The sequence below is a fragment of the Limtongia smithiae genome, assembly GCF_038497785.1.
Source record: "Limtongia smithiae strain NRRL Y-17922 unplaced genomic scaffold V1518scaffold_2, whole genome shotgun sequence".
In the NCBI taxonomy this organism is placed as follows: Eukaryota; Fungi; Ascomycota; class Lipomycetes; order Lipomycetales; family Lipomycetaceae; genus Limtongia; species Limtongia smithiae.
The window spans coordinates 1284322-1311784 of NW_027117623.1; the positions used below are offsets into that span (position 1 = coordinate 1284322).

Consider the following 27463-nt stretch of genomic DNA (forward strand, 5'->3'; position numbering starts at 1 on the left):
CTAATCATTTGTCCGCCGCTATTGTTGTTTCGTTCGGTCGTGTCGTGCACTCTCCTGAACCCTTCCCATCAAATCAAATCGCCCAAAGCACAATGAATCTCAGTATATAACAGACCAACAGCAAGAAATCAAGTTTCAGATACTCAGGAACGTAATCCCACGAAGTGTATGTAATATCAAGTGTGTGCAGTTCCCAGCCAAAGTCCCAACCTCCCAATGTAAACCCTATCCCACACCCTTACCCTATACTTACACTCCCTGTTAACTTCACCATCGCACTCCACGGCCCTCTATTTGTACCCACCCACACAAGCACGACACGCACGCACGCACGCACGCACGCAATGCCGCCATTGCACCCAACACCGACACGAATCACGCGACCGTTCCCGTTTGCACGGAAACCCGGCGCAGGTGGGAGTAAGCGCGCCGGGGCGGCGGTTGTGATTAGGCCACCCGGGCGGCGCGATGTGGAGAGCGGTGGTGCGCCGGGGCCGGCTGTTATTGCGGTGCCGGGGGCGACGCAGGCGCCTGTGAAACCTTCAGATATGGCGGAGGTGGTGGACGGTGGGGAGAGTGCTTTGCCAGCGGTGGTTGACGGGGAGACTGTGCTGCCGACGACGACGACGACAATGACCACGACAACTACGACGACGACGGAGGAGAAGAATGATGAAGTAACGTCTGAGAGGGAGGCGCAGGCTGAGGCTGAGAAGGAAGCCGAAAGCGAGACCGAGACCGAGCAGGTTTCGCCTATGCCGGCTGCTTCGAGCACTATGACTATAACGACCACCTCGACCGACGATGAGCCAAACACCACAACCACAACGAATACAACCACCGCACTCGTCGTCGCACCTTCCAACACCATTACCGCTTCCACGACGAGCAGCACAATTCCCGTATCCAGCTCAACTGCACTCACACTACTCGCTACCACCTCGCACACCCTTGCGCCGCCTTCATCGCCCACCCCCTCCATTGCCTCGACATCCAGTGCCCTCTCCAACTTCTGGCACTCCTCGGCCGGCGCGCTCGCTCCACACCGCGGTCGTCGCACCCGCTCGCTATCCCCGGAGGACAGCGAAACTCGGGTCATCGACGTTGACAAAGTCACCATGGCTGAATTGTGCCGAGACATCCATATCGGGCGCAAGTCCACGGTGTACGAGCGCGTGCAGAAGATCAAGCTCGAGGAACGCGAAGCGCGGAAGCGCGCGTCGCGCGAGTCGGCTGCGGAGCGGGATGAACGGATTAAGAAGGAATCTGAAGACGAGCTTGTGCGGCGGAAAAAGACCGCTGCCATGATCGAGAGCGGCGTGCGGTCGGGAAATCCGAAGCTTAAAGTGATCAATGGTAAAATCATCGTCGACGAGGACTCACTCCAAATCGACAGACATGAGCGCGACGGTCGTGATAACGTGCGCCCGGAAGATATCGAGCTTGACGACGCGTACAAGCGCCGCGTGAATTCGGCGTCGTGGTCGAAGCGTGAGCGTGTCGAACGCTGGACGGCCCCGGAGACGTTGCGGTTTTACGACGGGCTTTCCATGTTTGGTACCGATTTTGGGATGATGTGTCAGATGTTCCATGGACGGAGTCGGCGGCAGCTTAAGAATAAGTATAACGCGGAGGAGCGCAAAAATCCAAGTCAAGTCAAGATCGCTCTGAGTACACGGATTCCTGTGTCGAAGGATTATCTGGCACAGCAGAAGGATAATATTCTATAATGAATACATTATTCTTACTTATCTAATTTACATCACAAACTCATCCCTATTGTACACTGGCTCCCGGTACCCCAACCGGAACAACTCCGCTGACACCGAAGAGGGAGTTAATTCCTCCAGATCTTCCGAGCACGAGCGGTGTCCATACGAGCTTGTCAGGCTCGATTTTGATAAATCCCTTACGCTCGTGCTCGCGCACACGGGTCTCGATCGCGTGGCGGTCCACACGGATGGAATACTTGCCCGACGCACGGTCGCGTTTGAGCGCGTGCAGTGCTTCGAGGCCTGACACCACGTCGTCAGCAGTCATACCTGTGCGTAACGACAGCGATGCGATCGTGATCGACTTCCCAACCTCTTCCTCATCCTCTTCGCGCTTATTCTCAGACGCTTCCTCCTCGGCGCGATCCCGTTCCTCGGCATCATACTCCTGCAACACTCCCAACAACGCATAACTTAACGCGGTCTTCCAATAACTCCGATACGACAACAACCCCAGATCCGACAGCGGCTTCTCCGGCGTTCCGAGTTTTCTCTCCGTGCGCGTAAGTAAATACGAGAACGCAATCAAAAAACTACCGTACCCCTTCCGCTGGTGTATAGGCAGCGTGAGGATGCACGACACGTTGTAGCTCGACATATTGCGTTTTTCCTTGGAGAAGTAACCCACGAGATGACAACCGTGCTCATCGCGTTCAGTCATGATGTAGAACACGAAGGGTTCGACGTCGTAGTAGAGTGTTTTGGATCCGAGGAAGAGCTTCGCGAGCAGGCATAGGTTCTGGCAATACATGACGTTTTTGCGTCCGTCGACTTCAAACATCGACACGTTCCCAGCACGATAAATCTCATCCCCCGGCGGACACCGCGCGGGACACTTGAGCCGGTGCCGCCAGTCGACATATTGTGAGGGCATGTACTTGAGGCAGTACTCGCATATGTAGATCAGCGGCCGGCGGGAGTATTCTTCGGGGTACGGCGCGGTGTACCACGTTCCAATTTCATAATTGCCGAACCGGATTGCGCGGATTTTGGAGATTGAGTTGGCGGCGGAGGTGGAGGGGATGGTGGTTTCTAAGGCGTGTACGAAGTCGTCGTCCGAGGAGGACGAGGAGGAAGACGAGGAGGAAGACGTAGATAGCTCAGATTGCGATGAGGACGAATCTTCACCGTCGTGGTCGTCGGCCGATGACAATACCAACGACTCCCTCATTGCACGCGTACGCGTGGCCGACGTCTTGCCTTTCCCTTCCTCCGTTCTGGCCCTTGCAAGCCGCAACAACTTCTGCCGCCGCTGTTCCCTTTGCCGCTGTGCCTCCTTCGCAGAGACCACACCCGCCCCGGCCCCCGCTGTCGCGCGACCAGGTGTTATAAACTCCTGTTGGCGAGCAAGCAACAACGTTTTCCCAAATATCATACGATCCAGAGCGCGCGGAACCGTATTCGTCGTGCGTGCCTCGCGGGGTGTGAGGATGCCACCGTACGGTAACTCCTGCGCCGCATTTATCGCTGTCCCCGCGGCGGCGGCATCGCCGCTCATGATATAGGGGTCGGCGTTGTATGTATACGCAAAGCGGTCAGACTGGTCGTAGGTCAAATACCCCGACACGCCGAGATTCTGCGAATGTATATCGACATGGCTCGCCAAAGGTACGAGTTTGAACTTCGCCATGAATGAGCGCGGCGTCTTTGTAAACGCGACGAGCTTCGACGTCCGCCGTCGTTTAGCAAAGCGACTACTCTCTTCATCATCGCCGTCCTCCGCGTTATCATCCCCACCACGCTTGTCGGCCATATCGCTCTGGTTGCCTTCGTCGAAATCAAAGTCGAACTCGTTCCCGCTCTTGCGCGCATAGGCCACTCGCCGCCGCAAACTGCGTCCGCGTGCGCCATCGTCTGCGACAGTGTCGTCTGCGCTGTCGGTGTTGAGTTGCGTCATGGAGCTTGACGGCGCGTGCGCGGCGGTCGCAGTGCAGCCGTTAGGACATTCACGCGATGTTTACGCGTTTGTGGCGGAGAGCTCAGGGTTATCAGTGTCAACCTAAGGGGTTCGTGTTTACGTCTACTTCACTGTGAATGTAACCATACCAAGACATGTATTGCAATCTAATGGGAGCCAGATGCGCCGATGCCATGAACAGCACCACCGGAGATGGTGGTCGAGGGCGTCCATCCGCCGACGGTGACGGCGCCGACCTCCGCCTCGAACTTCTGCAGCTTCTTGACGATCTCGGGCCGGAAATGTCGAATGAGGCCTTGGATAGGCCAAGCTGCGGCGTCACCAAGGGCGCAGATAGTGTGGCCCTCGATCTCCTTTGTAAGCTCGAGGAGCATGTCGATCTCGCGCTCGGTGCCCTGGCCGTTGTTGAGCCGGGTCATCATCTTTGAGAGCCAGGTCGTGCCCTCACGACAGGGTGTGCACTGGCCGCAGGACTCGTGCTTGTAGAATGCGGCGAAGCGCTGGATGGCGCGGACGATGTCAGTGGACTTGTCCATGACGATGACAGCCGCAGTACCGAGACCAGAGCGCACATCGCGCAGGGCGTCAAAATCCATGAGCACGTCCTCGCAGATATGCTTTGGCAGGACGGGTACTGACGCGCCGCCAGGAATAACGCCGAGGAGGTTATCCCAGCCGCCACGGACGCCGCCGCAGTGCTTCTCGAGGAGCTCCTTGAGAGGGATAGACATCTCCTCCTCGACCGTGCATGGTTCGTTGACGTGACCGGAGATGCAGAAGAGCTTTGTTCCGTGATTGCGCTCGCGGCCGAAGGCGTTGAACCATGCGCCGCCGCGGCGGCAGATGGTGGGGGAGACCGCGACGGTCTCAACGTTGGTGACGGTGGTGGGGCGGCCAAAGAGGCCGACACCGGCGGGGAACGGCGGCTTTAGGCGGGGCTTGCCGGCCTTGCCCTCGATGGACTCAATCAAGGAGGTCTCCTCGCCGCAGACGTACGCGCCCATACCACGGTGAATGTAGAGGTCAAAGTCATAGCCAGACCCACAGGCATTCTTGCCGAGGAAACCAGCCTTGTAGGCCTCGTTGATGGCGGTCTGCAGGACGACGGCCTCGTTGTAGAACTCGCCGCGGATGTAGATGTAGCCGGCGGTAGCGTTCATCGCGCGGCCGGCAATTAGGCAGCCCTCGACGAGCTTGTGGGGGTCCTTGCGGATGATCTCGCGGTCCTTGCAGGTGCCGGGCTCGCCCTCGTCGGCGTTGACGACAAGGTAGCGCGGGCCGAGGTTCTTTTCCCAACCGGGAGGGTTCATGAAACTCCACTTGAGACCGGATGGGAAGCCGGCACCACCGCGACCGCGTAGGCCGGAGGCTTTGATTTCGTTGATGATCTGGATGGTTAGCGGATCCTCTATGATGGGGAGTGAAGAGTGCTCACCCAGGTGTCGCCCTTGAGCAGGATCTCCTTGGTCTTATACCAGTCGCCCATGCGCATGGACGACTTCAGGTCCTTGCCGTAGCTATCGTAGAGGTTCTGGAAGATGCGGTCCTGGTCCTTGAGGCCGCCGTACGAGCGCGTTGAGTTTGCGCGCACAGCGCTGCAGACAGCGACGGCCGCGCCGGAACGCGCGCGCGCGAGACGGCGCAGAGCAGCGGCGGAGGAGCGCGGAAGTGCAGCGGCGGGGAGCATTGCGGCGGAGCTCAGCGCGGGACTGCGATGCGGTGCGTTGTGCGGTGCGGTGCTGGTCTGTTGTGCTGGCTGCTGGTGCTGGGGGTTCGTGAAGTGCGCAATGTCGCGGCGGAAGTGGAAAAAGGCGCGACGTGATTGGGCGAGTGCAGCTGACTCAGAGCTTATGCTCCGCCAATCAGCAGCCGCGCGTTGCGATGGCTTCTCTTCCTCACGCGCTTCACCACCACCGCGCACTTCACCGTCACCACGCTGCCACCATGATCCCCTTCGAGGCGCTACTGCCCTACGCCGTTATCGTCACCGTATGTTCCATGACGATGTATATGTACGGACACTTTCGCTGACCCTGCAGATGTTTGGTGTCGCCGGCGGCGGCATGGCCTTTGCGAACACCATGCGCCAGGACGGCAAGAAGCAGCGTGTGCATCGCGACACCTGGGACAAGTACAGTACGTGATACCCATGTTACACTGGCGGCGCCGGTTCAGAGCTAATATCTGCAGTGATGGAGCGCGACATGCGCCTGACGAGCACCTACCGGGAACAGTCTTCAGCTGCGGTCGCGCCGGAACGCTTTGCGACCTCGAGCGTGTGGAAGCTCAACCGGTCGTGGGATGACTGAGGCAACAGGCGTTTGTGTGTGTATATATGGCGCAATCTACATTTCCACAACTACATTCTGCATACCCGATGAAGAAAACACAAATTCATTATATATACACCCTCTAGTTTCTTTCTAGCAACAAACACAAACGCCAATGCTTTTACATGCAACCCAACTCTACTGCTTCCTACTCCAGGTTTTCGTCGTTGTCATACACCACGAAGTCGTCTGCATGCGTGTCTTCTGGTATGGAGAGCGTCTTCAGCCGCCCGGTGCCCACGTCGTAAACCAGGCCGGACACGGTTAGCCGGCCTTCTTTGACGGCGTCAACCACCGGCGACATGCGGCACACGTTGTGCACCTGCGCAACAACGTTGAGCTCGATGAACTTGTTGAGCTTCTCCCGGGGGTCGGCAATAGCTTGCAGCGTGTGCTTGTGCATGACGCGCACTTCCCGGAGAGTCTTGAGCCAGTTGTCCAGCAGCCCCATGCGCTTGTTTGTGAGACAGGCGGTTGCGCCACCGCAGTCGTAGTGGCCGCAGACGACAATGTGCTTGACCTTGAGGACGTCTACTGCAAAATGTACGACAGAGAGCGAGGAGATGTCGCCGTGGGGGACCAGGTTCGCGATGTTGCGGTGGACAAAGACCTCGCCGGGGAGGATGTCAAGACAGGACTCGCCCGCTCGAGAGTCGGAGCAGCCGATCCAGAGCACGGTGGGGTTCTGCCCCTTGCCGTTGCGGGGAAAGAGGTTTGGGTGGGCGGTCTCGACACGCTGCGCCCAAGACTCGTTGCGCTGGAGGAGGGAGGCCACGAACGCAGACTCCACGGAAGTCTCGCTCGGCGTCGTGGAAGCGGTACTCGGCGTCGAGGATATGTCGGACTCGACCGAGGAGTCGGAGCCGCGGTGGGGTGCGGGGGTGGGGGCTAGTTCGGGCATGGCGCGCGGGATGTGTGAGAGTGGTGGCGGGGGGTGATGGTGGTGATGGGGTGGTCGGTTCTGGGGATGGGGCAGTGGCGTATGCGCGTGCGTACAGACCGGGGGGATGTTTTGTGCGGCGGCAGGCACGAGGGTGTCGAGGAGGGACGCAAGCACCCGCGGCGGAGAGGACAGGCGAAACGGAATTTTGGCGGCCGGGGGACTGCGAAGAGGGAGAGAGTGTGCGCTGGGGGGAAGACAGCGCAGCGCGGCAGTTATACGACGGCGCAGAGCAGAGCAAAATGATGACTGCGATGACGACGATTGAAACCAGGGAAAAAAGCATTTGCTGGCGACTTCGCGGCCATCGCAGCGCAGCGACCGCGAACGTGTCGCAGTTTCTTCGCCCACCGCCGCCGCTCCTCCTCCTCCTCCTCCTCCTCCACCACCGCCACCCCTACTAGTCACTACTCTTCACATGGACTGCTCTCTCTTCTACAGGCCCACTCGGCCGCTGCAGGCCGACTCTGATATGACACCGCCCTCGGATCCGTGACTTCTTCCCCTCCCCCTCGCCGGCGCGGCTGCAATGCTGCCCGCCCGCTGGGCGGTGCGGCGCGCGCCCCACGCTTGCTGGGGGTGGGCGCCGGTGGGCAGCGGCGGCGACGCGGCACGGGGCCGTCCGGGTGGGCGATCTGCCCGTGCTGCGGACTACGCCGCCCGCGTGCTGCCGGCTACGCACCAGCAGCTTCCGTGCCGCCGGGAAGTGACCTTCCACGTCTCTCGGATGCGCCCACTCTGGACGCAAACACCCCTACCGTGCCATCTCGGTCTCCACGCGCCGCGCCCTCTGCTGCCGTTCCCGTCTGCTCCGCCTCTTCCGTGCCTCTTTCTCACCGTTTCGCACCAGGCACCGTAGCGGGTGCCGTATCGTAGTCCCCGCGATGCCGAGCCGTGAGTCGCGTTAAGTCGCGTTGTCGAGTCGCGTCGGTGGAGGGTCAACGAGCTCATTCATCTCCCTGCGCCTCGACTGTCGACACGCTCCCGCGAGCTGCTGTGTCTGCAGCTGCCCAGGAGACACCTACGCCCCATCTTCTGGACGCGCGCGAGGCTCTGTATACGCTCCACACGCGCGCTCTCGGTCGCAATAGGAAATCGTGCCCCAGCGGGCGCCACAGATCATTGCTATCACCGCTCCATCGGTCACACTCCCCCGCTGCGGGTTCTCTGCACTCTCAGATCCCGGCCGGCCTTGATTGGCGCGGACACCCAGTTTCGGCAGCGGGTCCTTCTGCGCGCGCAAGGCCATGCCACCGCTCTCCAGCAACTTTGCCCTTCTCTCGCTTGGTACCTGTTGGCTCTATTGCTGCGTCCCTCTATTCGGTGCTCCCTTTCCGGGACGAGAAAAAGTCTTCTTATTCATTATCGCGGGTATAGGTGATGACCGACGAACAGTGGAACGGACGAGTCGGACACCGAGTTGCGAGCTGATTCAACGTTCAATTCCGCCCACGTAGCGGCGCCACCGACGCAACCCAGCGCCGTCCAGCCCACAACCCGTCGTCACGCAGGCGACGAGAATGCTCCCCATCTCCGCTGTTCCGTCGAAATATGTGAATATGCTCTGCGGTCGTGTTGCGTTGCGTTGCGCTGCAGCGCTCTGTGGTACTAGTAGACCTGCAGGCTGCAGTGGTAGATTTTTAATATGCCCAACCCCGCCCACGTCCGCGCACAGACTTCGCGATGCCGACCACGCTCGTTGTGTGACGTCAGGCACAATCTGTTCAGGCGCACCTCTTCAGGCCAAGCTCTACAGTTTGAAAAAAAAAGAATCCCCTCAATGTTGTGATCGTCGCACATGCATTTGACGCATTATCTTTTTCGGCCCTCGCGTATCATCATTCTCCATCCAGCATAAGCATACGCGCAGGCGCTTCAACCACGGTCCAGGTGTGTTTTCCGTGCCGTTCTCGGCGCTGCCCGCCGCTCTGAGGATCTCTCGCTCGCTCGCTCGTGTTCAAGCACCGCGGGGAATTCTGATGACCTCTCGTACCACTTGTCCACTTGTAGGTACCTCTCGTATGCATGTCGCAAGTCATTTCCGTCTTGTGTGCACCCGGAATCGTTTCTATTTCTTGTCTCGCTCGTGGTGGTTCCGGCTGGCCTTCGCCACCCTCACGACTCGGCCCCAGCAGGTTTCGACTCATCTTATTCCCCATGCCTCTCGCTGTTACTGCACCGCCGTCAGATATTCTGTTTCCCTTACATCATTACTCTCTCTGTTGTATGCCGTTAGTTGTCAGCCCTGCTTGGCGCAGATCTCATTCCGTCTGTAACAAACCACCCGCCGTTGTGTTTCGTTCCTTCTTGTCTGTTTCCGACTGCCGTCCGCGAACTAGCACTCTCTGCTCCACTATGCTCTATTTGTCTTGGCGAATAAGAGCGCCAATGATGTGAGCGCCGTTGAATACTGCTTACCGGGCGGCACACACCACCCTGAGCATAGTGGGCTTGCTGCCCTTGCTTGCATAGGCGGACGTCCCTTGTTGTCGAGCTCTGTGCCGCGTCCGGCGCCGTGCTCTGCCGCGGTCTCGTCTGACCACCACGCGGAGTCCCGACTGTTTTGCTCGGCGGTTCCTAGGATGGTTAATCGTGCTATGGCTGAGCTTGTCGCTCTGTCAAATTGTGGAGCTGGTGTCTTCTGACTTCGCCGTTATTTACTCGTAGTTGAACGTCCTTGTCTACATGGCCAGTTACTCGATCCGGTGTCGCCGTGTGTCCCGCGTCTGCTCGTCCAACTGCATCACAAGTTCGCGAGATCGTCTTGTTCCAATTGTTCGTCGCTTGCATGCACGAGCGTCGGACTATCGCGTACTCTCATTATCTATCGGTACCCCAGAGTTCGTGCAAAAAGATTTGCTAGTGGTGTGGTCTTGTCGTTGATTCGCGTGCGCTCGACTGACCGCATTTCGCAGCTTGCACTCTCCTTGAATAATCGCGGCTCACTGACGATTCGCGCAGTTTGCGTGGGTTTGTACTTACCAGTTTCGCGAGCACGGCTTGATCGTCGCTAGCGGGCATCGCTCAGGTGGTGCTCGTCGTCGTTTCGCGTGTCTCAGTTCTTGCCGCGTTCGCCACGCAAGGCACACATGTTCAGTCGCACGGTCGCCGTGTTGGTACCGTTGTTTCATGCTGCCCAGTTTCGGTCGCACGACTGGAACTCGTATCCGTCGCTGCATTGGCGTTTCGTTGGTCCTGCTGGCCGACCTCGCTCAGGAGATTCGCGATTGCACATGTGTGCGTCTCGTCGTCGCTTCGTGTGTCTCGCTCTCCTGCGTTCGACGTGTGTAGTTCGCGTGTTGGGTGCTCCAATTTGCTGCGCTCTTACCATCTCCTTCATCTGTTTCGACTGCGTTCTTCGCACTTGACTTGATCTAGTGTTCTGTTGTCGCTCCGCGAGGCCTAACGTGTCTGCTCACTGTTTTCGCACCGTTGCCTGTCTTTCTGATGTGCTCCGATATGTATTTCGTTGATTTCTGTCCTTTACAATATGTGCTCGCTAGGTGCTTCTCTACTGCAAGGCGTGAGTGACGTGTCGTCTTTGGTTCGCGTGTCTCGAGCGCCTGCGGTCAATCGCTCTTCGTTGGTTGGCGCAATCCGTCGCTGTACTGTTTCTTGTCGCCATGGACTGCATATTCTCGTTTCTCTCGTCCGACGACTCGCCTTCCCGGTACATACTCGCCGCGATGTGCTGTGTCATCCCTGGTTCGCGTGTCTCGAGGTTACCGCACGAGCTGACGATTTGCGCAATGCGTGCGTGTTGATGTTCCCTGTCGGCGTATTAGCACCGGTGCATTTATTTCGGGCTGACCATTTGCTTGTATTTGACTTGTGCAATCTCTATCAGTCGGCGCGTCGTCTCTCCGATCGGACTTGTCCGTTCGCTGTTCGCCGCGGCTTTGACACTGTTTCACAAGGAGTCTATTCTGCGAATATCTCCCCTCCGGCACTTACTCCCTTCTATACGCTAGTGCACTCTCCTTCTCCCGCTCGCCGCTGATTACGCTCACCGACTCGCGCGTTTCGCAGACGTCGCTGCCAGGTTGCGCCTTCATCATCGCGCCCCGTCTGTGCGGCGGTTCCTGTTACATATGCGCCTCGGAACTCCCGCCGTGGCATACATTCCGCAGACCCAGATCCACTTTGGGGGCCCAACCAAACAGAACGGGACAACTCGCGTGCGTGGCACTTCAGGCTTATGAGCCGGCAGTTGGTAAATTGGCACGGCTAGACGAGCACTAACGCAGAGTGTGACGACCCTATTTTTGATCATCCGTCGGTACTTACGCTAAGACCATTGCGTCGAGCCAGAGCAGCTGCTTGTCGCTGCTCCGCTGCCTGAGGGAAAACGGCAAGTACGGGTCGCCGTCTTGTTCCATGGGAGAGATGGAAGAACAACCGTGACCCAAGCTAGCGCGGAGCCGGTCTATCGAGATTGCATACTGGGACTGGCTGACCTGCGGTGCTTGTAATTGGGCAAATTTTTTCGTCTCGGTTTCGCGCTATGACTCGCTGGCGCGCGCGCGCGCGCGCGCCCCGCGATGGCGATGCGCGTATTATTTCGTTAGCTGCAGACGAGCTGGCGAAGCCGGTCGCGAGGAGTGGGACGCAAGTGTGCTTCTGTTCTGCCATGCAGCCAGCATTGTTAAAATAGCGTGGAGTCCGGCTGTCAGAAAATAGAACAATCTCCAGATGCCACGCTACAGAAATTCACTCGGTGACGCAGGTGCCAATGTACTGAGCTGCGCGTCCAAATTCCAGGGAGGCACACGTCTAGCGTGGCCAAGGAAAAAGGGCGGGAGAAGCGAGGCTAGGCAATCGGCGGCAGGTTGGCAGGTTCAAACACTTGGACCCTTTGCGCACCTTCCTTTTCCGCCGGCGGCATCGGCGCTCTAACGCTACTCCACATTTTCTTATCGGTGGCGGTGTTGATCCCTCCCCGTTTTTACCACGCCATCAGGCGAAATACGCGACAAGCCATATTGGGAGCCGAGAGGGGGCGGGACGGGTTTGCTGGAGGCGGCGTCATGTTGCGAGCGGTGTGTGACGACCTGGTAGGGCGCTGGTGTGCTAATTTTATTGTCGTGCGCGTGCGTCCTGGCTGCTGGATTAGTGGCATCACACTCATATATCCATCTTCTGCGCTCCAGACTTTTTGTCAAGGTTAAGTAATCTTAATCGTTTGAGCGGCGCTTGACAGCGGGGCTTTTTGTCTGCTATCTGCCCCTCCCCTGCAGCCCGGCAGATAGCCACATTTTCCAAGTGTGTTTCAAACGAAGAGAGAGGAGAGATTGTCGAAATAGAGAACGAAAAAGAAATGCGAATTTCTATTCCCGGCTATTTTTTTATTCTCCGTGGTACGGTCACATGTGTGTTCTCTGTCAGGTGTAGGACACGACTCTTCTGCACTAATTTTTGGGACGCGATGACGACGACGGGACCACTGTCGACGCACTAAATATAGTTCTAGCAATGCGGCGACGAAGGCGTGATCCTGCGTAGAACTACAGAAGTGCACAAAGAAGACGCATGCAGGGCGGCGAGATGAAGAAAGAAGTAACGAGTCGAGCGAGTGTTTGATGAGACCGAAGCGAGCATAGAGCTTTAAAACACCGCTAGTTTTTAGCAGCCGGTCTGTCGTCACCGCGCATCATTCTGCATGCGGCAGTTGTTTTTCGTGCCGCCCCGGTTGTCGTCGACGCAGGTCGCGGTGTAGATGTAATTGTGCACTGTTTGTAGAGGGAGGGCAAAGGAAACAAAGGGAGGGGGAGCAGCCAGCGCATTGAGTCGTGGCCGGGACGGCAGCGTTGCGTCGCTGACGACGACGACGACGACGCGCACAACGACTGGTGGATATAAAACCACACTCCTTACGACTGCAAACAGAGCCGACGACGCGAATTCGCGACATGTGAAAGCATCTACTGGAGCTAGTTTGTGTGTCGTGTTGCGACGAGCAATTGGCATTTTCACTTCATCGGCACATCCATATTGTTCGCGCTCTAGAGTTTGTAGAGCCGTACGCGTAAAAGTGGATTCTTAGCACCCAAGTTACAAATCAGTAACAGCCAGGAAGACGGGACACCTTGGCCGTATTCAGTGTAGATAAGAGGTGCGACATGGCGGCTCGTCGGTTTGGAGAACGATACCCCGACGAAGACCACATGCGTCCGGCGGGGCAGGGAGCAGGGTCAATAGTCGCAGAACCGCGCATGACCTGCGGACAATGCCCATGATGACCTTCACGCGGTGCGCCTCCTCGCTGCATGCGATACGCCAATCACCTCGGACGTGCCTCGCTAATGCCTGGGTCAGATCATGCATGCAGCATGCGAGGACTCTCGCGAAGGCGCACATTGTCAAGCATATCCACGCCAGAAGAAGCAGGACGAAGAGAGAGAAAGGAGCTTGAAAACGACGAGACGGCGACGCACTCCCATATTCGTAAATGCAACCCGCTCACTGTCTAACTATTGATTAACTTCAGTGCAGGATGCACGTCATCTAACAGCTATTAACGGGGCTCCGTGCAATGCCCCACCCCCCCCCCCCCCCCCCCGGGCCAAGCATTCTAGCTTCATGCACACGTCCTTGCATGCGGTCACCGCTGCACAGAAAGCAGCGTGCAACGCATTTCTAGAATTGTTGTTATATGTGACATCTTCGAAACATCTCAGCGAAGGGAACCGCGTGCGCCTCCGGCGGCGTGCGCGCGGCATAGCATTTCATACTTGGTGCAAGTCGGCACCACAGCTGGCAGCAAATGAAAACACGTGCATATCGAGACCGTCGTTGCAAAAACAGCAGCCCATCGCCGATTCTCGCGTGCAAGGAGTGCGGGCGTCTAGGCGAACCGTGCCGCCCCCCCTCCCTCCCCTCCCCTCTTCCCCCGGCGGCGACGACCAGACCGACAAGTCGCCGTACGCATGCCGCGCCCACGACGCGTGTCCAGTAGTCAGCCCGTCCGAGCTCAACTATGCAGCATACCACACATCCCAGTACGAGTCCGCCGCGCACGCCCGACGCCGGCGACAGCAGGGCGCGCGAGGTCTGCGTGCGAGAGCGGACAGGCGGCCGCGATGCGAAATGCGCGGCGGGCCGCTGCGGCTTTCGCCGTCTGCTAAGGTTCGGGCTGGCGAAAGAAAGCGCAAGGGTCCAGAGTTTGGTTGCTCTGAGTGGTCTTTCGAGAACAAGCGGCTGACAGCCAGCGGACGTGCTTGCCCTAGCCCCCGGGCGACGCATCATCGTGTTCGCGGAAATTCAACGGAGCCGCCTCATGCCGTGCCAGGCCGCGTGTTCTGCGCGTATCGTCTTAGTCGTTACTTTTTTCTCGCGTCGTCGCCGTCACTGCCGCGGTCACATGAGGCGCGTCTCGGACTCCTCTCTTCACCGCCGCCGCCGGAGAGCGCACACTGCTGGTTGCGTCTGCAGGGCGCGACGGTGGCTGTGGGTAGTACCGTAGAGAGGCTGCTGCCTGAGACACCAGGGAATATCTCTGCTGCTGTGTCCACGCCGCCGCCAACGGATTTTGGTGCCCATCGCGGCCCGCCTGCGACCCGCGCCTGCCGAGAGCTCGCGTGGCCTCGCAGTCACACTCTGCTCACGCAGAGAGATCTCTCCTGTGTCCGCCCCGCCGCCTCGCACGCTCACGAGAGGCGGGGGGGGGGGGGCGAGAGCCTAATCTCGTCCGGTTTTCTTTTTCGCGGCCGGCGCCGTGCAGCCTCGGCTCTGTTTGTAGCAGACGATGGAAATTATTCATCAAAATGTCGGAGATCCCTGAGGGAGACGCGCGGTTGGCTGTGCGCGGCGGCGACGTGACCGCGAAGTCGTCATTCTCATGCCACCGTCATCCCCGGGCAAGAAGACGAGGACCAGCATGGGCTCCCGAAGTTGCGCAGCGGACGACTGGCTGAAAGGAGAAGTCTCGGCAGCTGAGGACCGCTACCGAACCGCAGAACGGTCGAGCGTGCGAGCGAGACAGGACCGAGGTTGCTCAACCGTCGGGCGCTGGTGGCGGAACGGTTTGTTTGAGAAAAGCGCTGCGGGAAATCGATTTCTCGCACGCAGCAGCAGTAAGTGCGCACAAGCCGCATCCGCGCCCGCGCGCGCGCGCGCGCGCGACGGAGCAGCAGCCCGGCGCAGGCGCGTCGTCCGGCTAAGACACGCCGCCCTGCCCGGCCGGTACGGCCGGCCGCGATCTCCACAGGCACGTGTTCTTGCGCGGCGCCGTGCCTGCACGGCGCCGCGCTCGCGAGACGGGCGGCCCAGTCTGTGAAGCAGAAGCGGGAAGCGCGCGAAGACAGCGGTGTGGCACGACATCGGCCAAAGCGTGGGACGAGCACATGCGCACACGCCGCGCGGAGAAATCCGCCGCGTGCGCGCGGGGCGGGGCGGCAGGTAAAAGTTAATTGGATTCTGTCTGGGGGCTCCATCCGGACCGTGCATCACACCCCGGCTCCCAGCACCAAACAACAGCAGGCTGGATCGGTCCAGCAATAATTAGCGCCGTCGCGCGGCAAGCAGAGCACGGCTTTCGTCAGACGCCGCCGCGAGCTTGCTCGCGGGCGGCACAGGCTCGAGTAGGTCAGCGCGTGCAGTCTGCGCGCGACACAGAGGGTGCTCCCCTCTGCGCGGCGTCAGAGTCCTCGCAGCACTGCGCGTATGTGCCGTGCAGCGCAGGCGCCTGTCGCAGTCGCGCCCAGCGCTGCCGGAACGCGAAAGCACGCGTCGCGACTCGAGCTGAGCGGCGGAGCCTGCACCGCGGACGCCGACGGGGAAGACAACAACGGCAACTGCGCGCCGAGTCTTGCTCTGGGCGCTAACACGCGTGAGCCAGACATGCCGGCCGCCGACAGGGCGTGGGTAGTGACAGGTCGCGCCGTGTCAGGGGGAACAGCGCGTGTGTGGAAGTTTGGAACTGGTGTGTTGGACACACGCTTCCATGGATGACAGCCGCCGCAGGCTGTGCTACTCTGTCCTCTGCTCGCCGGGAACAACGGCGGCCACAGTGCTGTACCTGGGCCCTTCCTCCCCCTTCGCTGGTAACGACGAATCCCGCTCGCTGGAACTCTTGACCTGGATCGTCGCGGCCAGCGGCCCCCAACCACCACCGGCGCGGCTGGCGTGGCCAGGCGTGCTCCCCATGGCGATGGCCGCCTGGCCGCTGCTGCTGGCGTGCGCTGCAGACCGCAGTGGAAGCGGTATCGCGTCATGTCTGCTTCCGTCGTCGCGCGCCCAGGACCCGGCCGTCACAGCCACCGCTATCGGTGTACGCCTCTGAGACGAGCACCGCATTCGCGCACCCGCTGCGCTGCTGCTGACACGAGTGTGTGCACGTCTGACGCTTTGTGAGCCGGGAATGGCGGTCGCAGTTGCTTGCGGCCACGGCGCGGCCGCGCTGCGGGCAGGACGGGACAGCAGAGATTAGAGCGTAGAGCAGCACTCTGTGCACAGCAGCATGAAGCCTGGAGGGACGACGCACACAGTCGCCGGCTCTTGCCGACGCGGTACAAACCGCTTGAGACAGATGTCGCCCGTACCTGCCAAGCGACTTATTTCGAGCGACGCGGGTCGACGCATTCGCGACCGCGGGGCCGCCGGAGCATATCCGCGCAAACAACGTGCGCGTGCCTGTTGGTATAGACTTTCCCGGAAATTTTCCAGAGTCGCGCGCCGGGCGCGAGAGAGTGATCGATCACCGTGTCGAGCCGCACAGGGGGCAGCAGGGAATGAAAACCTGGAAGGTGGTTACCCACGGGCGCGTCGACACGACGCGACACACACTACTGCGTGGATGCGCTGCTGGAGACAAACCACGACGGCGGAAATTCCTCCGGCGATGCTTCTGCTGCTGCTGCTGCTGCTGAGCTGCTACCACGCGCGCCCAGCACCACGCACGACTTCGCCGGCGGTGTCGACCGATAAAATGCTATTTACGAACGTCCGACGCTGAAACCCGGATGCCGCCAGCGGAGCCGCCGGCGGCTGCGGCTGGCGCTGCTGGCGCTGCTGGCCGCCGCGGCAGCCAGCTGGCGCGCCGTCGCCGAAGCGCGCGCACGCAACACTCAATCGTGGCTGCTGTGCGAGACGTGCTCTCCAGACAGTGGGTGCGGCAGGGCAGGCGCTAGTATTCTTCTCTCGGCGTGGAACAAACAATATTGTCGCCCGCCGCCAGGGCGCGCAGCGCACGGGCCGGGCGTCCGGCTAGGGCGTGCATATCGTGCACAGCCGCCGCAAGAGTGACGGCACAGCCGGAAGGCGGCGCAGACGCTGTCACCCACAACTCCGGCACGGCATCCCCGGGCCGGACTGTATGAGTACTCGGGCCGTTGGCGTTGCCGAGCAGAGTCAGGGCGCGCAGACTCCAAACTGCAGCAACGCCCGACGCCGTGCGCGACTCGGCGCTGCTGCGGAGGAGGAGGCACTGCAGAGAGCGCTGCTGAGCAGGGAGCGCCGCGGCGGCGGCGGCGGCAGCGGCAGCGCCTGCGGGGCGCGCACGCAGGCGAGGCGGGCTGGCAGGCGAGATCGCGTCCTCATCGGCATCGTCATCTTCGCAGCGCAGAGTAGTGCGTCCTCTGCCCACGCCGCAGTCCTGCCTGCGCCCTAACGTGGTTCCGGCGCGCGCCGCCTCCGAACTTCGAGCGCACGGGGCAGCCCTGCGTGAGCCAGGCCGCTTGTCGAGCTTTCCAGGGCCATTTCTGTCAGACGCTTGCCTGCTTCGGTGCTAGGTCGCCTCCCCCCGCAACCCCTTCCGCTTCCGCAGAGCGTCCTGCCTGTTTGCTGGGCCCGCATCGCATACCTCCCAGGCGCCGCGCTGGCTCGCCGCAACCGAAAATCCCTGGAAATCCGTGCTGCAGCTCCAAGATCTGCGGCACGGCCGACCAGTCCGCCAGAGCGCGCGCGCGCGCGCGCCTCTCCACCCCCGCCCGCGGCCGTGGTGTCGTGTGCAGTGTGTCCGCAACGGCGCACGAAAACGCGACGCGATGCGCAATGACGACAGGGAAGCGAGTGTCGTGCCGGTTAAGGACCCGCGCCAACCTGGCTTCGGCGGCCTTCTCGCGGGACCGGGCACCCTTGTCGGCAGCCACGGTCGCATGGCGGCTGTTAGAGTTTGCCCTGCCATGTCGCAGCCGCAGAAGAGAGCAGCATCAGCAGCAGGCGCACCGCTGGCGCCGCTGTGATATGTGCCATAGCGGGCTGTACGCAACGTCCTGGCGCAGGCTCGCGATGCCGCTCTGCCGTCGTCGCCCGACATTGCTGCGGCCACAGGGTGCCTCGCGCTGAACGCTTCTGCCGCCGGCCGCCAGCGAGCTGACCTCTCCTGGCCCTTGGCACAGCACTCTACACCCTGCCTGTCTCATGTGCGCTGCACTGACACCCGCGACAGTTTGATGTATCGATCGCCTCAGGATTAATTTTGTCCTGCGTTGCGGACGATGACACAACTCCGCGCTCGCATACACCACGCACACTGGGGCCTTCGCCATTGCTTTTTGCGCCGCCGCCCTGTCGTCGTGCCCGCGGGCGCGCTGCCCGCACAGAAGGACGGCTGCCGCTGAAATGAAAATCTGGTCCTGACGGGCCCTCGGCGCGGCGCATCCCGGCGCGCACAGCTTTCTATTTGCTCCGCCGTTGACCCGGTTCCTCACGAACGGACACCACCGCGCACACAGACCGGGCGGATTTTTTATATGATATCATACGGCGCCAGACACAACGGGCTGCCAGACGGATCACAGCGCGACTCGGCATCCGCGCGTATATCGACAAGCAGGACAGAGATTATGGGCGGCTGACACCGAGAACGCACGGGAAATTTAAACTTTGGAGAGGTGGGATCCACAAACCCCCCCCCCCCCCGGGCACCGGCGCGCCAGTCACACCGGCGTCGAAACACCGCCAGCCAGTGGAAATTAGGGTCGCGCCAACCGACCAGCCAGATGCTATATAGCCGCAAGTCAGTGTCTGGAGGTACACAAACTTATCTCTCGCCGTCTCCAGAGTTGCGGTGGCTGCGAGCTGGGTCGGTTGGTTTGCCAGCCCACTTGCCACTTAGTCCTCCATCGCGAGCAAATTATTTTCTACCCTCGCGCGCGCGCGACTGCCCTCCTGCACCGCCGACGGCGGCGGTGCAGGAGGGCAGCAGAGGGGGCCTCCCGTCTCGTCCAAACACGCGGCAGCCGAAGAGGATCTGCTGTATATATTTTTTTTTTCCAAACTCTGGCAAAAGTCCACAACAATTCCCGCGCGGTGTCTCATGCGAGATCGAGATCTCGCTGGGTGCGCGCAACAGCGTCGCGCTAAGATTTTTACCATCCTCCATTTCCCCGTACACGCCCAAGAGCAGGTCGGAGAGTATCATAGGTCGATCACCGTAGACGAGTCTGAACACAACGCCCCAGCCGCACGCCGAGTTACCGAGATAGGCATCTGTATACCGCATTCCAGTGCGTCGATTGTCGAGGTCTCGGGAGACACGCACTAAACACAACGACTTATTTCAGAGACACGCAGCGAGTGTCCGTGGCCAACGTTCGAAAATCAGCCCTCGGGCCTCGTCAGTTCTAGCCAGCGGAGAGGGAGGCTGTCTATCTATCTATCTGAGCAGACAACGTGCTTGCGCGTCCTTGGAGCAGACGTGTCTCTGCCGGCCACCACCCCACGCCGTCTTCACCGTGCTATCCTGCCGGCACGGTCCGCCGTCTGTCCGTCGTCGTCGTCGTCCTGTTCCCGCTCTTTTGGCAATTGCGTATGAACAAAGCGAAACCGGAGCACAGGAACAAGCGTTCGCGCCCGCGCAAGGGGCGAAGGTGTGCGTCGTGCAGCCACAGTGCATGCGTACGTGCGTGCGGTGCACGTCGAAAAGGGGCACTCGCGGGGGCGACTTCGCAGCTGGGGGGGACCTAAATTTGGTGCGCAACACGTCGCCCAGCGCCCGTGGAGCAACGCGCTCCCGGTCGTGGGAACGAGTCTACAATGAGATTAGATTGGCTATATGTCCCCTGGAGAAGCAGGTCTGCCGAAGAAGAAATATCAAATGATCGGCCTGCTGAATTAAAACTAACGAAAATGAGCAGGGCGCAGAGTTCGGTAGTTTGTTCAGCTAGTCGGGAGTTTGCGACGAGCTGGGCTTAGCTGGTGCCCGCGCGCGACGCCAACACGCAAACTGCGCGTGCTGCGCACCCGAGACTGCGCCGCGGAGAAACTTGCTGGACTTGTGTTCGTTCGCCGGTCGCGACTGGCCGCATCTGGCTAGAGGGGCCTATCCAGCGTTTGGTTAGTGCAGGGAAGAGCGGCGTGGTGGCGTGCCAAATCTCGCAGCAGTGTCACCCGCCCAGCTCGAAACCCGCGCGCGGCGGGGGGGGCGGCCTTCGGCCAGCTTGGCTCAAATTCTCAGCGGCGTGTATCGTTGACACGGAGAGAAGAGCAGACACAAAGAGCAGAGTATGTGCGCTGCGCACGCGCTCGGTGTCTTACCCCGCGACAGCGCGTCGCCGCTGCAGTATCATCAGTCATGCCCTGCTCTCGCGACACCGTCCGACATGCATGCAGTGTATGCGCCCCAAGAACGTTTTTTGAATCGCAAAAAAAGGAGCCTGGACGGTCAAAGAGATCTTCGCCCTCGCTTGCACGCACAAAGACTGCCGCTGCGTGCCCCGTGGCGGTCCCTATGTCTTTCCTCTCTGGGCAAGCTGTCCAGGCAGAACGGGACGGACGCGAAGAAGTCGCTTAATCGCCATGTTCTGGAAGTAGACTATATTCTGACAGATCGACTGACGTAGACACATGGGCAAGCATATGTAACCGAGATTCGGATCGCACTCCTTTGCCGTCGTCACCATCCGCACGCCAGCCATCACCCAGTCGTGGTACAAATCGCAGAAAATAAACATGATCTAGCGATCAGAGGTGAGGAACTTATAATTTAGTCACCGTTGCTCATGGCGATCGGCCAACCGTGAAATTGAGTGATGGTCATGTGCCGCGTATTGAATCTCGGTGTCAGACAGTTCGTCTCGCCCGCCGCCCGTCGTTGTCTGCGCGTGCACCACTACGGTGTGCGACAAGAGCCTGTGTGACGGCCCTCGGCACGGCGACGATGCCATCGTCGCGCTGTTGCCTTACCGGACCGACACGCGATATGCACTACGTTCGTCATGGCCCCAACATGGCAAAACTTGCCGAGATGGTAGAAATGCAGCTCCCAGTGTGCGTGGCGGCCGGTACAGCATCTCGGGGTCATGTGTTTCGGTGTGGCAACCTTCTGCCGTTGCATGAAGTGAACCTTGACTGCTGCACATGGTCTGCCAACCTCCCCACCCTTGTCCCTCCATCTTGCATCCGAAGCTGCACTCTGCTTGACGCTCGGTAATAATCCTCCCCGCGGAGAATTACCGCATGAACTTGTCGTCTGAAAAGGTCCCTGTACGCCGTATAGTTTAAAAGTAAACGTCATCTTGTCCGGGAATAGAAGCAAGCACCTGAACTTCCTGATTGCTTCATGTATCCGCCTCCTCATGTGACGGTACCACAAGAGTGTGTCGCCCGCGCCGCGGTCGTCCGTTCCGCGCGATCGCGCGCGGATCGACGGCCCGCCGAGCCGCCCGGTATCACCTGTTCTTGCTTGTTCGCGATCTGTTCGCGTTACGGTGTACCGTGTTTTCCACAGCTAAGGTTTTCACCGGCTGGTCTCGGATATGTTGAGCCGACACCGCGTCGCCGTTCGCGCTGGGAGGTTTTGACTTTCGTACCTGGGATGCGGCAGCGTGTAAAATTTTCGGCTCCACCCGGCGTCGCCCCCGCGACCGCCCTCGCGCATCCTGCCCAGGGACACCCAAGTAGAAGATTTCATTTCTGGAAGCGCAATCACAAGGGGTGCCGCGCTGCTGCATTTATTCGAGATAGGGAATTGCGAGCATGGCCACGACCAACTGCGCTCAAGTCGACCTGCAGCCGGTCGCGCCGTCACACGGTCAGCTGGACACGACAACACGGAGGCAGTGTGGCGTGAGACTCGAGGCGCAGTGTTCGTAGCGCGCGACCTTGAGGCGCGAGGGAAGTCCATGTCGAGTTGTCGACATGCGAGGAGGCCGGGACAGAGCGCGGAGATGAGCACTCGCCTCCACTGGCGCCCAGGCGGCGAGCGCGACGGCTCGCTACCGCGCCAAGCCTTTTTGCCTTTGTTTCTTATGAAGGCCAGCGCGATGGCCGAGCGCCTTGTTCCAGCAATCTCCAACCGGTACACACCCCGGCCCGGCCTTTGCACGGGTCGACCACCGGGAAGACTGGCATTTCCAAAGCGCGCGCTGCTGGTCATAAAACACACGGGGTTGTCTTGTGTCACTTGTGCGCAGAAATCCACACAGCTGGAACGCGGGAACGCGTTTTGAAAACAGCGCCGGTTCTATCCTCGGCATCGTCGTCGCGCTCGCTTATGTTCACTGCTGCAAAACCCCAGTCAACGCGCTTCTGAGACACACGCTATTCGCCCAAGAAAGACATCTCTGGCCGGCGTCAAAACTCGGCGAAATTGGACAACAATGCAGATTTTCTCCTCGCTACACGGCGCTCGGGGCATCGCCATTGTTTGTACTCCGTTCGCAGAAACCAGCAAACTCTGGGTCCCGCCGCTGGTTGTGCTGTACCTGCTCGGTCGCTCGCGATGGGTTTCTCCCGCATTGCGATCCGCACGACGGAGCACGCGTTAGGCTACACGCACGTGCAGCCGCGATGACAGGATGCTGGACTGAGACGAAGCGGAGTAAGAACGAGGTTGTCATTGACTACCGGATATGGACATGTCGCGTGGAATTACTAGTGTGGAACAGCAACACGGCCCGCGTCTCACCCCGCTGCTTGCTCTCTTCCTCCTCGCCGTCCCCTTCCCGCCGCCCAGCGTGCGGTATTTTGGATTGTTCAGGTGTGTGCATGTGTTGTCAAAGACACGCAATCGTCGCGATGCCGAGTGCCCCCTTATCCAACTGCATGGAAGCAGAAGCCCGGTTGACGACCGCACACGATACCGCAGCCGCCGAACCAAAGAGCCGCGACGATCTCGTCACCAGACTCCCCATCCAATTCTGAGCCGCCGCCGCATCTTTTGCCCTGAGCTTTGTCCACGTCCGCGGGCCGTCGCCCAGGCTCTTGGATCTGCTGAGTGCTCACCAACACATGCCTTGCAGACTTGCAATTGATTGTGTTGTTCGCACCGCGGCGCGCTAGCGGATATCTTCACTATGCTAGTCAACAACGCGGCGCCGCGGTTAAGGTCAGGTCTCGCCGTGACGTCGAAGTGGAAGAGGAGTGTGTGTACCGCGACATCCGCCTAGACACAGACATCGCGTCTTCTTGTCGCTCGACGGGAAGTCCGCGCGACATAGCACAGGTTCCGTCCCAGCACACACATAATTGCTAACCTCGGTGTTTCTTAGCCGCCGGACAGGACAGCCCGACACGACACGACAACGACGACACACGACACGGCGCGAAAAAGCTTAACGACGTCCTTGTTCTCAACACACACACGGCGCTGTATAGCATGCCTGCCCCTTCTTTCTCGCACCTCATATTTAGACGCTGGCGCTTGCGTGCGCTGGACACCATAGTCCAGCGCCCGCCCGCCCGCGCGCGCAAGTGCCGGCGTCACCGTCTGGCCCTCTGTCGTGGAGCAGCGAAACCCATGTCGGCGGAACAGCTCGCACGAGGCAGAAAGTAGCAAGAAGTACACAAGATAATTCGAGAATACTGCCGCCGCCATTGCTGCCGCTCAAGCCGACCGGCTCTCGCGCGGAAGTGTCAGTGGCTAGCGCTTCCATATAGCTGGCATATTGCCTAAACCGGCAGGAGCGATGCGCCCGAGCGGCGAAGGGGCCAGCCCAGAACGCGTACCTATAAATTACACGTGCGGCACCAAGCGCGTCGCATGCATTGCTCCCAAGGGCAGCCCTCCCACGATCTCTTTTTTTTTTAACCAAATCCATGGTCCATCTGTTATCCGTCCCGTCGCTCCTAAACCTCTGTTTGTCACGTGCATGCAGACGCCCGGACGACGGGACGACTGCACGGACGGAGCGGGAACATGGGGCATATCTCAAGCAGCCCAGGAGAAAAGCTGACATTTCTTTATTTCGAGCGAGATCGCAGCTCCTGGGGAGATATTTTCATCGCCAATACGCCATCGCCAGACCTCCGTCCCCGTCTCGTCGCATTTCGTCGTGTCGACTTCATCTGCGAAGGCGGCGTGCTCTGCCCGTGCGGCGGCGGCTGTCCTTGAGTTGGATCTGCATATATATAACAAAATCTAGTCTACATTGCGTTGGTCCATGCCTACAAGCCAAACCCAGCGTCTAGCCCCAGCCACCGTGCCACGCTGCATGATCAAAGCCAGGCGGCTGCCTGACGACTAGTGTATACTGCGGTTTTGTATCGCTGGTCGCCGAGGGGTCGGTTGATGAGCGATGTGACGAGGACGGGGTGGTGAAGGGAAGAGATCTCGCTGACAGCCAACAGTGAGGAAGTGTCCCGAAGGCTGAAGGCGACGGCGGCGGCGGCGGCGGCGGCGGTGACAAGAGAGAGGGGCAAAATTTCGGTAAATTGCTCACGGAAATCTCGGTGATTATTGTCGAAGAAGAGTTTTTGAGTTAAGAGGTGTTCACACTCTAAAATTATGCCTTAATGCACCAGCCGAAATGGGCGATCATTCGCTCTGGCGCGGGCGGGATACGTAAAAAGGGGCGGCAACCACGGAAGAATGTGTGAGCTTCCTCGTATGATAAATGGTGTCACCGCACACGAATCGACGACACGCCGCTGTGCGAGGCAGAAAAGGGGCGGCGGCTGAGAGCAAGAGGGAATATGACACGGGAGCCGGGCGCCGAAGCTAGGAGAAGTCAGAACTTCAGTAAAGTGCGAGGGCCAAGCCCGGGAACTGTAGAGTGGTATAGTGCGGCGGTGACGTATCACGCGGGGAATGGGACAGATCGACACAAGTCGAGACGAACGAACCGCAAAGGGGAGAACGACGAAGGAACGATTCTAGCGGGGGAACAGTGCTCGCTCGCTGCACTACCCAGAGTCTGTCCACACACCGCACCGCCAAGACACAAGGCGGCCACACCCGTACTTGCATCCACCCCCCCATCTTCGTCCGCACTCCCGCATCGCATTGCGCAGGGAGTGCAGGCTGCTTGTTACTCGCGTCGCCACGTGCCTTTGGAGGGTAGGTCGTATGAGCACTTCTTTCGCCACCACCCCACACGCACGCTACGACGACGCCGTGACGCTCGCCTTGACGCGGCCACGGCCATGATAAGTTCTACGTAGCTAGCGAAGGGAAACGCGGGAACGCGTGCGTGTGTGGATGTCCAGAGCGCACGCCCCATCGCGCGAAACCGCGTCTGGGCGACGACACACTAACCGCCACACGGTCCGTGACTTACGCTGCCCTCAAGGCATGCAAACATGCATGCAGTGCACGTTTTGCAATAACTGAGTGGGTTTTTCAACTTGTCAAAAGTCGCTGGGTGCAGGGGGGGGACTCCGGGTTAGACGAGATTGCAGATTGGCAGTGTGGTTGACATGGCGGTCAAAAATCTACGTCTACAAGCGAGCTTAATGAATGTCATCGCTCGCATAGGTCATGGAACTGTAGAGTGCAGATTGTTCACACCGGAGAAGACGCACGGTCCTTTGTCAGTTTCGCCGGTTGCACCCTAGTATCTCTCTCCACCACAGGCGTTACCATGTGGCAGTCGGCGACGTGGCATGCCACGCCGTCATATTTTTTCTCGTAGCTCTGCGCTTGAAGCTAGCGATTCAAGGGGAGATGGAGCTCGTCCGCTGTGCGCGTGTGTGCGTGTGATTTAGCAGACTTTGGAGAGCGCTTTGGAGTTTGGATCACTAGTCGGTTAGATAGCTACTAGTTCGGCGTCGTGCTGGTGCTCGTCCGGGAGAGGGCTACTCGGCGTCCTGTCTCCATACACACACTACGCACTTTACAACGGTGAATTTATGCAACTGAGAACACAGGCCGCTGCAGACTGGAATTGTGGGTGCGTAGAATTACGGAGCGTACGGGTGAAATCGCACCGTCGTGGTGCTTGCCGTCGTGGCCCTTGTCGTCGGCGACGCCAACAACGCCTCTCCACACCTGCCAACAGACAAACACAAGAGACAGATCACCACCGGCAGCTTGCTAAGGCAGCGCAAAGCCCGAGTCGTCGCTGTTGTCGCGCGGACTAGCGCACACCACGAGTCATACATTCCTGGCAGCACCCGACTAGTTAGTTGTGCGTCCGACATCAACCCACGGACCGAGCGACCGCCGTGCACCCCAAGCACGCCGCATCCCTCACGGATCTCGTTTGCATCTTCAGTCTGCCATGGCAGTAAGAACAGCGCCCCTTACTCCGCCAGTGTCGTCCAGACGTCCACTCTTGCCTCGCCGTCGTAGAGCCCCTTTTCTCGTTTTGTGAGCTGTCGTCTGTCTGTCCCGACTACAACCGCCCGCACACCCAACGGGGGACGGACCGTACCTCCCACGCCAATCGCCCACGCCAGCCACAGCCGTTGGGAAACTTGACCGAATGTCGGTTCTTTTTTTTCATACTTCGCATGCACGGCGTCCGGTTGTGGTCTAGCGCGGTAGCGGGAGGAGGCAAGCCGCAGAATCGACGGGCGGCGACTGACGACGAAGAAAGGAGAGTTGGTGAGGAGGACCTCGACGACGACGAGCAGTGCCCCTTTTTCTCCTCGAGCGGTGGTCGCTTTCTTCTTGCCGACTGCGGTCGTAGAGTTCCCGGCCCGCCTCTGTACGTGCCGCAGAACAAGTCGAGCCAACATAGCCAGCCTCAGAAAACCCCGTCCGCCGTTCTACGCACAAACTTCGGCGCCGAATACGCCAAATCCACATAACGCCGCCCACCGGCGCGCCGCGACGTAACGCACGCACACGCGACGACGTCCGCGCACGGTGTGCGCCTATCTTGCGCGGCAACCATCATCGTCATCGTTGTCATATCCCGACCGCGCGCGCGCGCCCGTGCCGAGAAAACACACAGATCACATAAGCCGAGGACGACGACGACCCGTCGGCGGATGCTACAGGGCACTGCGACATGACCTGCTGGCAATCATTAACGCAGGCAGTGCGAAACACGCGGTCGTCGGTGGCCCGACGCGGCACGGTGGCGCCCACGCGTGTGCGTAATCTTCCTTCCGTGGAAGCTTCTCTGCTGTCCTTCCACACGTCGTCGGCGAAGACGACGACGTCGCAGTCCGTCGCACGTTAATCCGTACACCGACCGCCGGACGGCCCCATACTCCTCTCCGCCGTCCGCACACTCTCCGCGCACACGCAGAGGCCAGCGCGCCGCCGCCGCCGCCGCCGCCGCCAGAGTTCTCACGCGTCGGCCACCAGAGTAGCAGCCGTCCAGGCATTGCTGGCGGCGCGGCATAGCGGCTATGCCCCAAACTTTTAAGCTCACAAAAATCAAACCTCTTCCGG

At 59.9% G+C, this 27463-nt stretch overlaps 6 protein-coding genes across 6 annotated transcripts; 2 read left to right on the plus strand and 4 right to left on the minus strand.

Moving 5' to 3' along the window:
* The first annotated feature begins 300 nt into the window (after positions 1–300).
* On the plus strand, positions 301–1751 carry V1518DRAFT_412716 (uncharacterized protein). The gene has a single exon (XM_066903159.1). It carries the CDS (start codon positions 345–347, stop codon positions 1728–1730), a length of 1386 nt encoding a protein of 461 aa, XP_066761565.1. The 5' UTR covers positions 301–344; the 3' UTR covers positions 1731–1751.
* Positions 1715–3777, minus strand: V1518DRAFT_412717 (acyl-CoA N-acyltransferase). Its single transcript, XM_066903160.1, has one exon. It carries the CDS (start codon positions 3667–3669, stop codon positions 1777–1779), a length of 1893 nt encoding a protein of 630 aa, XP_066761566.1. The 5' UTR covers positions 3670–3777; the 3' UTR covers positions 1715–1776.
* Positions 3732–5608, minus strand: V1518DRAFT_179991 (uncharacterized protein). Its single transcript, XM_066900838.1, has 2 exons — positions 5126–5608; positions 3732–5078 (listed from the first exon to the last, which is right to left on the minus strand). The coding sequence occupies exons 1-2, from the start codon at positions 5375–5377 to the stop codon at positions 3837–3839; spliced, it is 1494 nt and encodes a 497-aa protein (XP_066761567.1). The 5' UTR covers positions 5378–5608; the 3' UTR covers positions 3732–3836.
* Positions 5607–6220, plus strand: V1518DRAFT_412719 (uncharacterized protein). The gene is made up of 3 exons (XM_066903161.1): positions 5607–5679; positions 5730–5826; positions 5881–6220. Exons 1-3 carry the CDS (start codon positions 5635–5637, stop codon positions 5997–5999), a joined length of 261 nt encoding a protein of 86 aa, XP_066761568.1. The 5' UTR covers positions 5607–5634; the 3' UTR covers positions 6000–6220.
* On the minus strand, positions 6069–7323 carry V1518DRAFT_412721 (carbonic anhydrase). The gene has a single exon (XM_066903162.1). The coding sequence runs from the start codon at positions 6919–6921 to the stop codon at positions 6169–6171; it is 753 nt and encodes a 250-aa protein (XP_066761569.1). The 5' UTR covers positions 6922–7323; the 3' UTR covers positions 6069–6168.
* A 14161-nt stretch (positions 7324–21484) lies between these two features.
* V1518DRAFT_180161 (uncharacterized protein) lies at positions 21485–22514 on the minus strand. Its single transcript, XM_066900839.1, has one exon. The coding sequence runs from the start codon at positions 22274–22276 to the stop codon at positions 21638–21640; it is 639 nt and encodes a 212-aa protein (XP_066761570.1). The 5' UTR covers positions 22277–22514; the 3' UTR covers positions 21485–21637.
* Between the last annotated feature and the right edge of the window lie 4949 nt (positions 22515–27463).

Excerpts from the sequence above, each read along its gene's own strand:
- V1518DRAFT_412716 (XM_066903159.1), top strand. The coding sequence starts at position 345 with ATGCCGCCATTGCACCCAACACCGACACGAATCACGCGACCGTTCCCG.
- V1518DRAFT_412717 (XM_066903160.1), bottom strand. The coding sequence starts at position 3,669 with ATGACGCAACTCAACACCGACAGCGCAGACGACACTGTCGCAGACGAT.
- V1518DRAFT_179991 (XM_066900838.1), bottom strand. The coding sequence starts at position 5,377 with ATGCTCCCCGCCGCTGCACTTCCGCGCTCCTCCGCCGCTGCTCTGCGC. Across the intron at positions 5,079-5,125 it reads TGCTCAAGGGCGACACCTGG|ATCATCAACGAAATCAAAGC; the intron begins GTGAGCACTCTT and ends CTAACCATCCAG.
- V1518DRAFT_412719 (XM_066903161.1), top strand. The coding sequence starts at position 5,635 with ATGATCCCCTTCGAGGCGCTACTGCCCTACGCCGTTATCGTCACC. Across the intron at positions 5,680-5,729 it reads CCTACGCCGTTATCGTCACC|ATGTTTGGTGTCGCCGGCGG; the intron begins GTATGTTCCATG and ends CTGACCCTGCAG. Across the intron at positions 5,827-5,880 it reads CGACACCTGGGACAAGTACA|TGATGGAGCGCGACATGCGC; the intron begins GTACGTGATACC and ends TAATATCTGCAG.
- V1518DRAFT_412721 (XM_066903162.1), bottom strand. The coding sequence starts at position 6,921 with ATGCCCGAACTAGCCCCCACCCCCGCACCCCACCGCGGCTCCGACTCC.
- V1518DRAFT_180161 (XM_066900839.1), bottom strand. The coding sequence starts at position 22,276 with ATGACCAGCAGCGCGCGCTTTGGAAATGCCAGTCTTCCCGGTGGTCGA.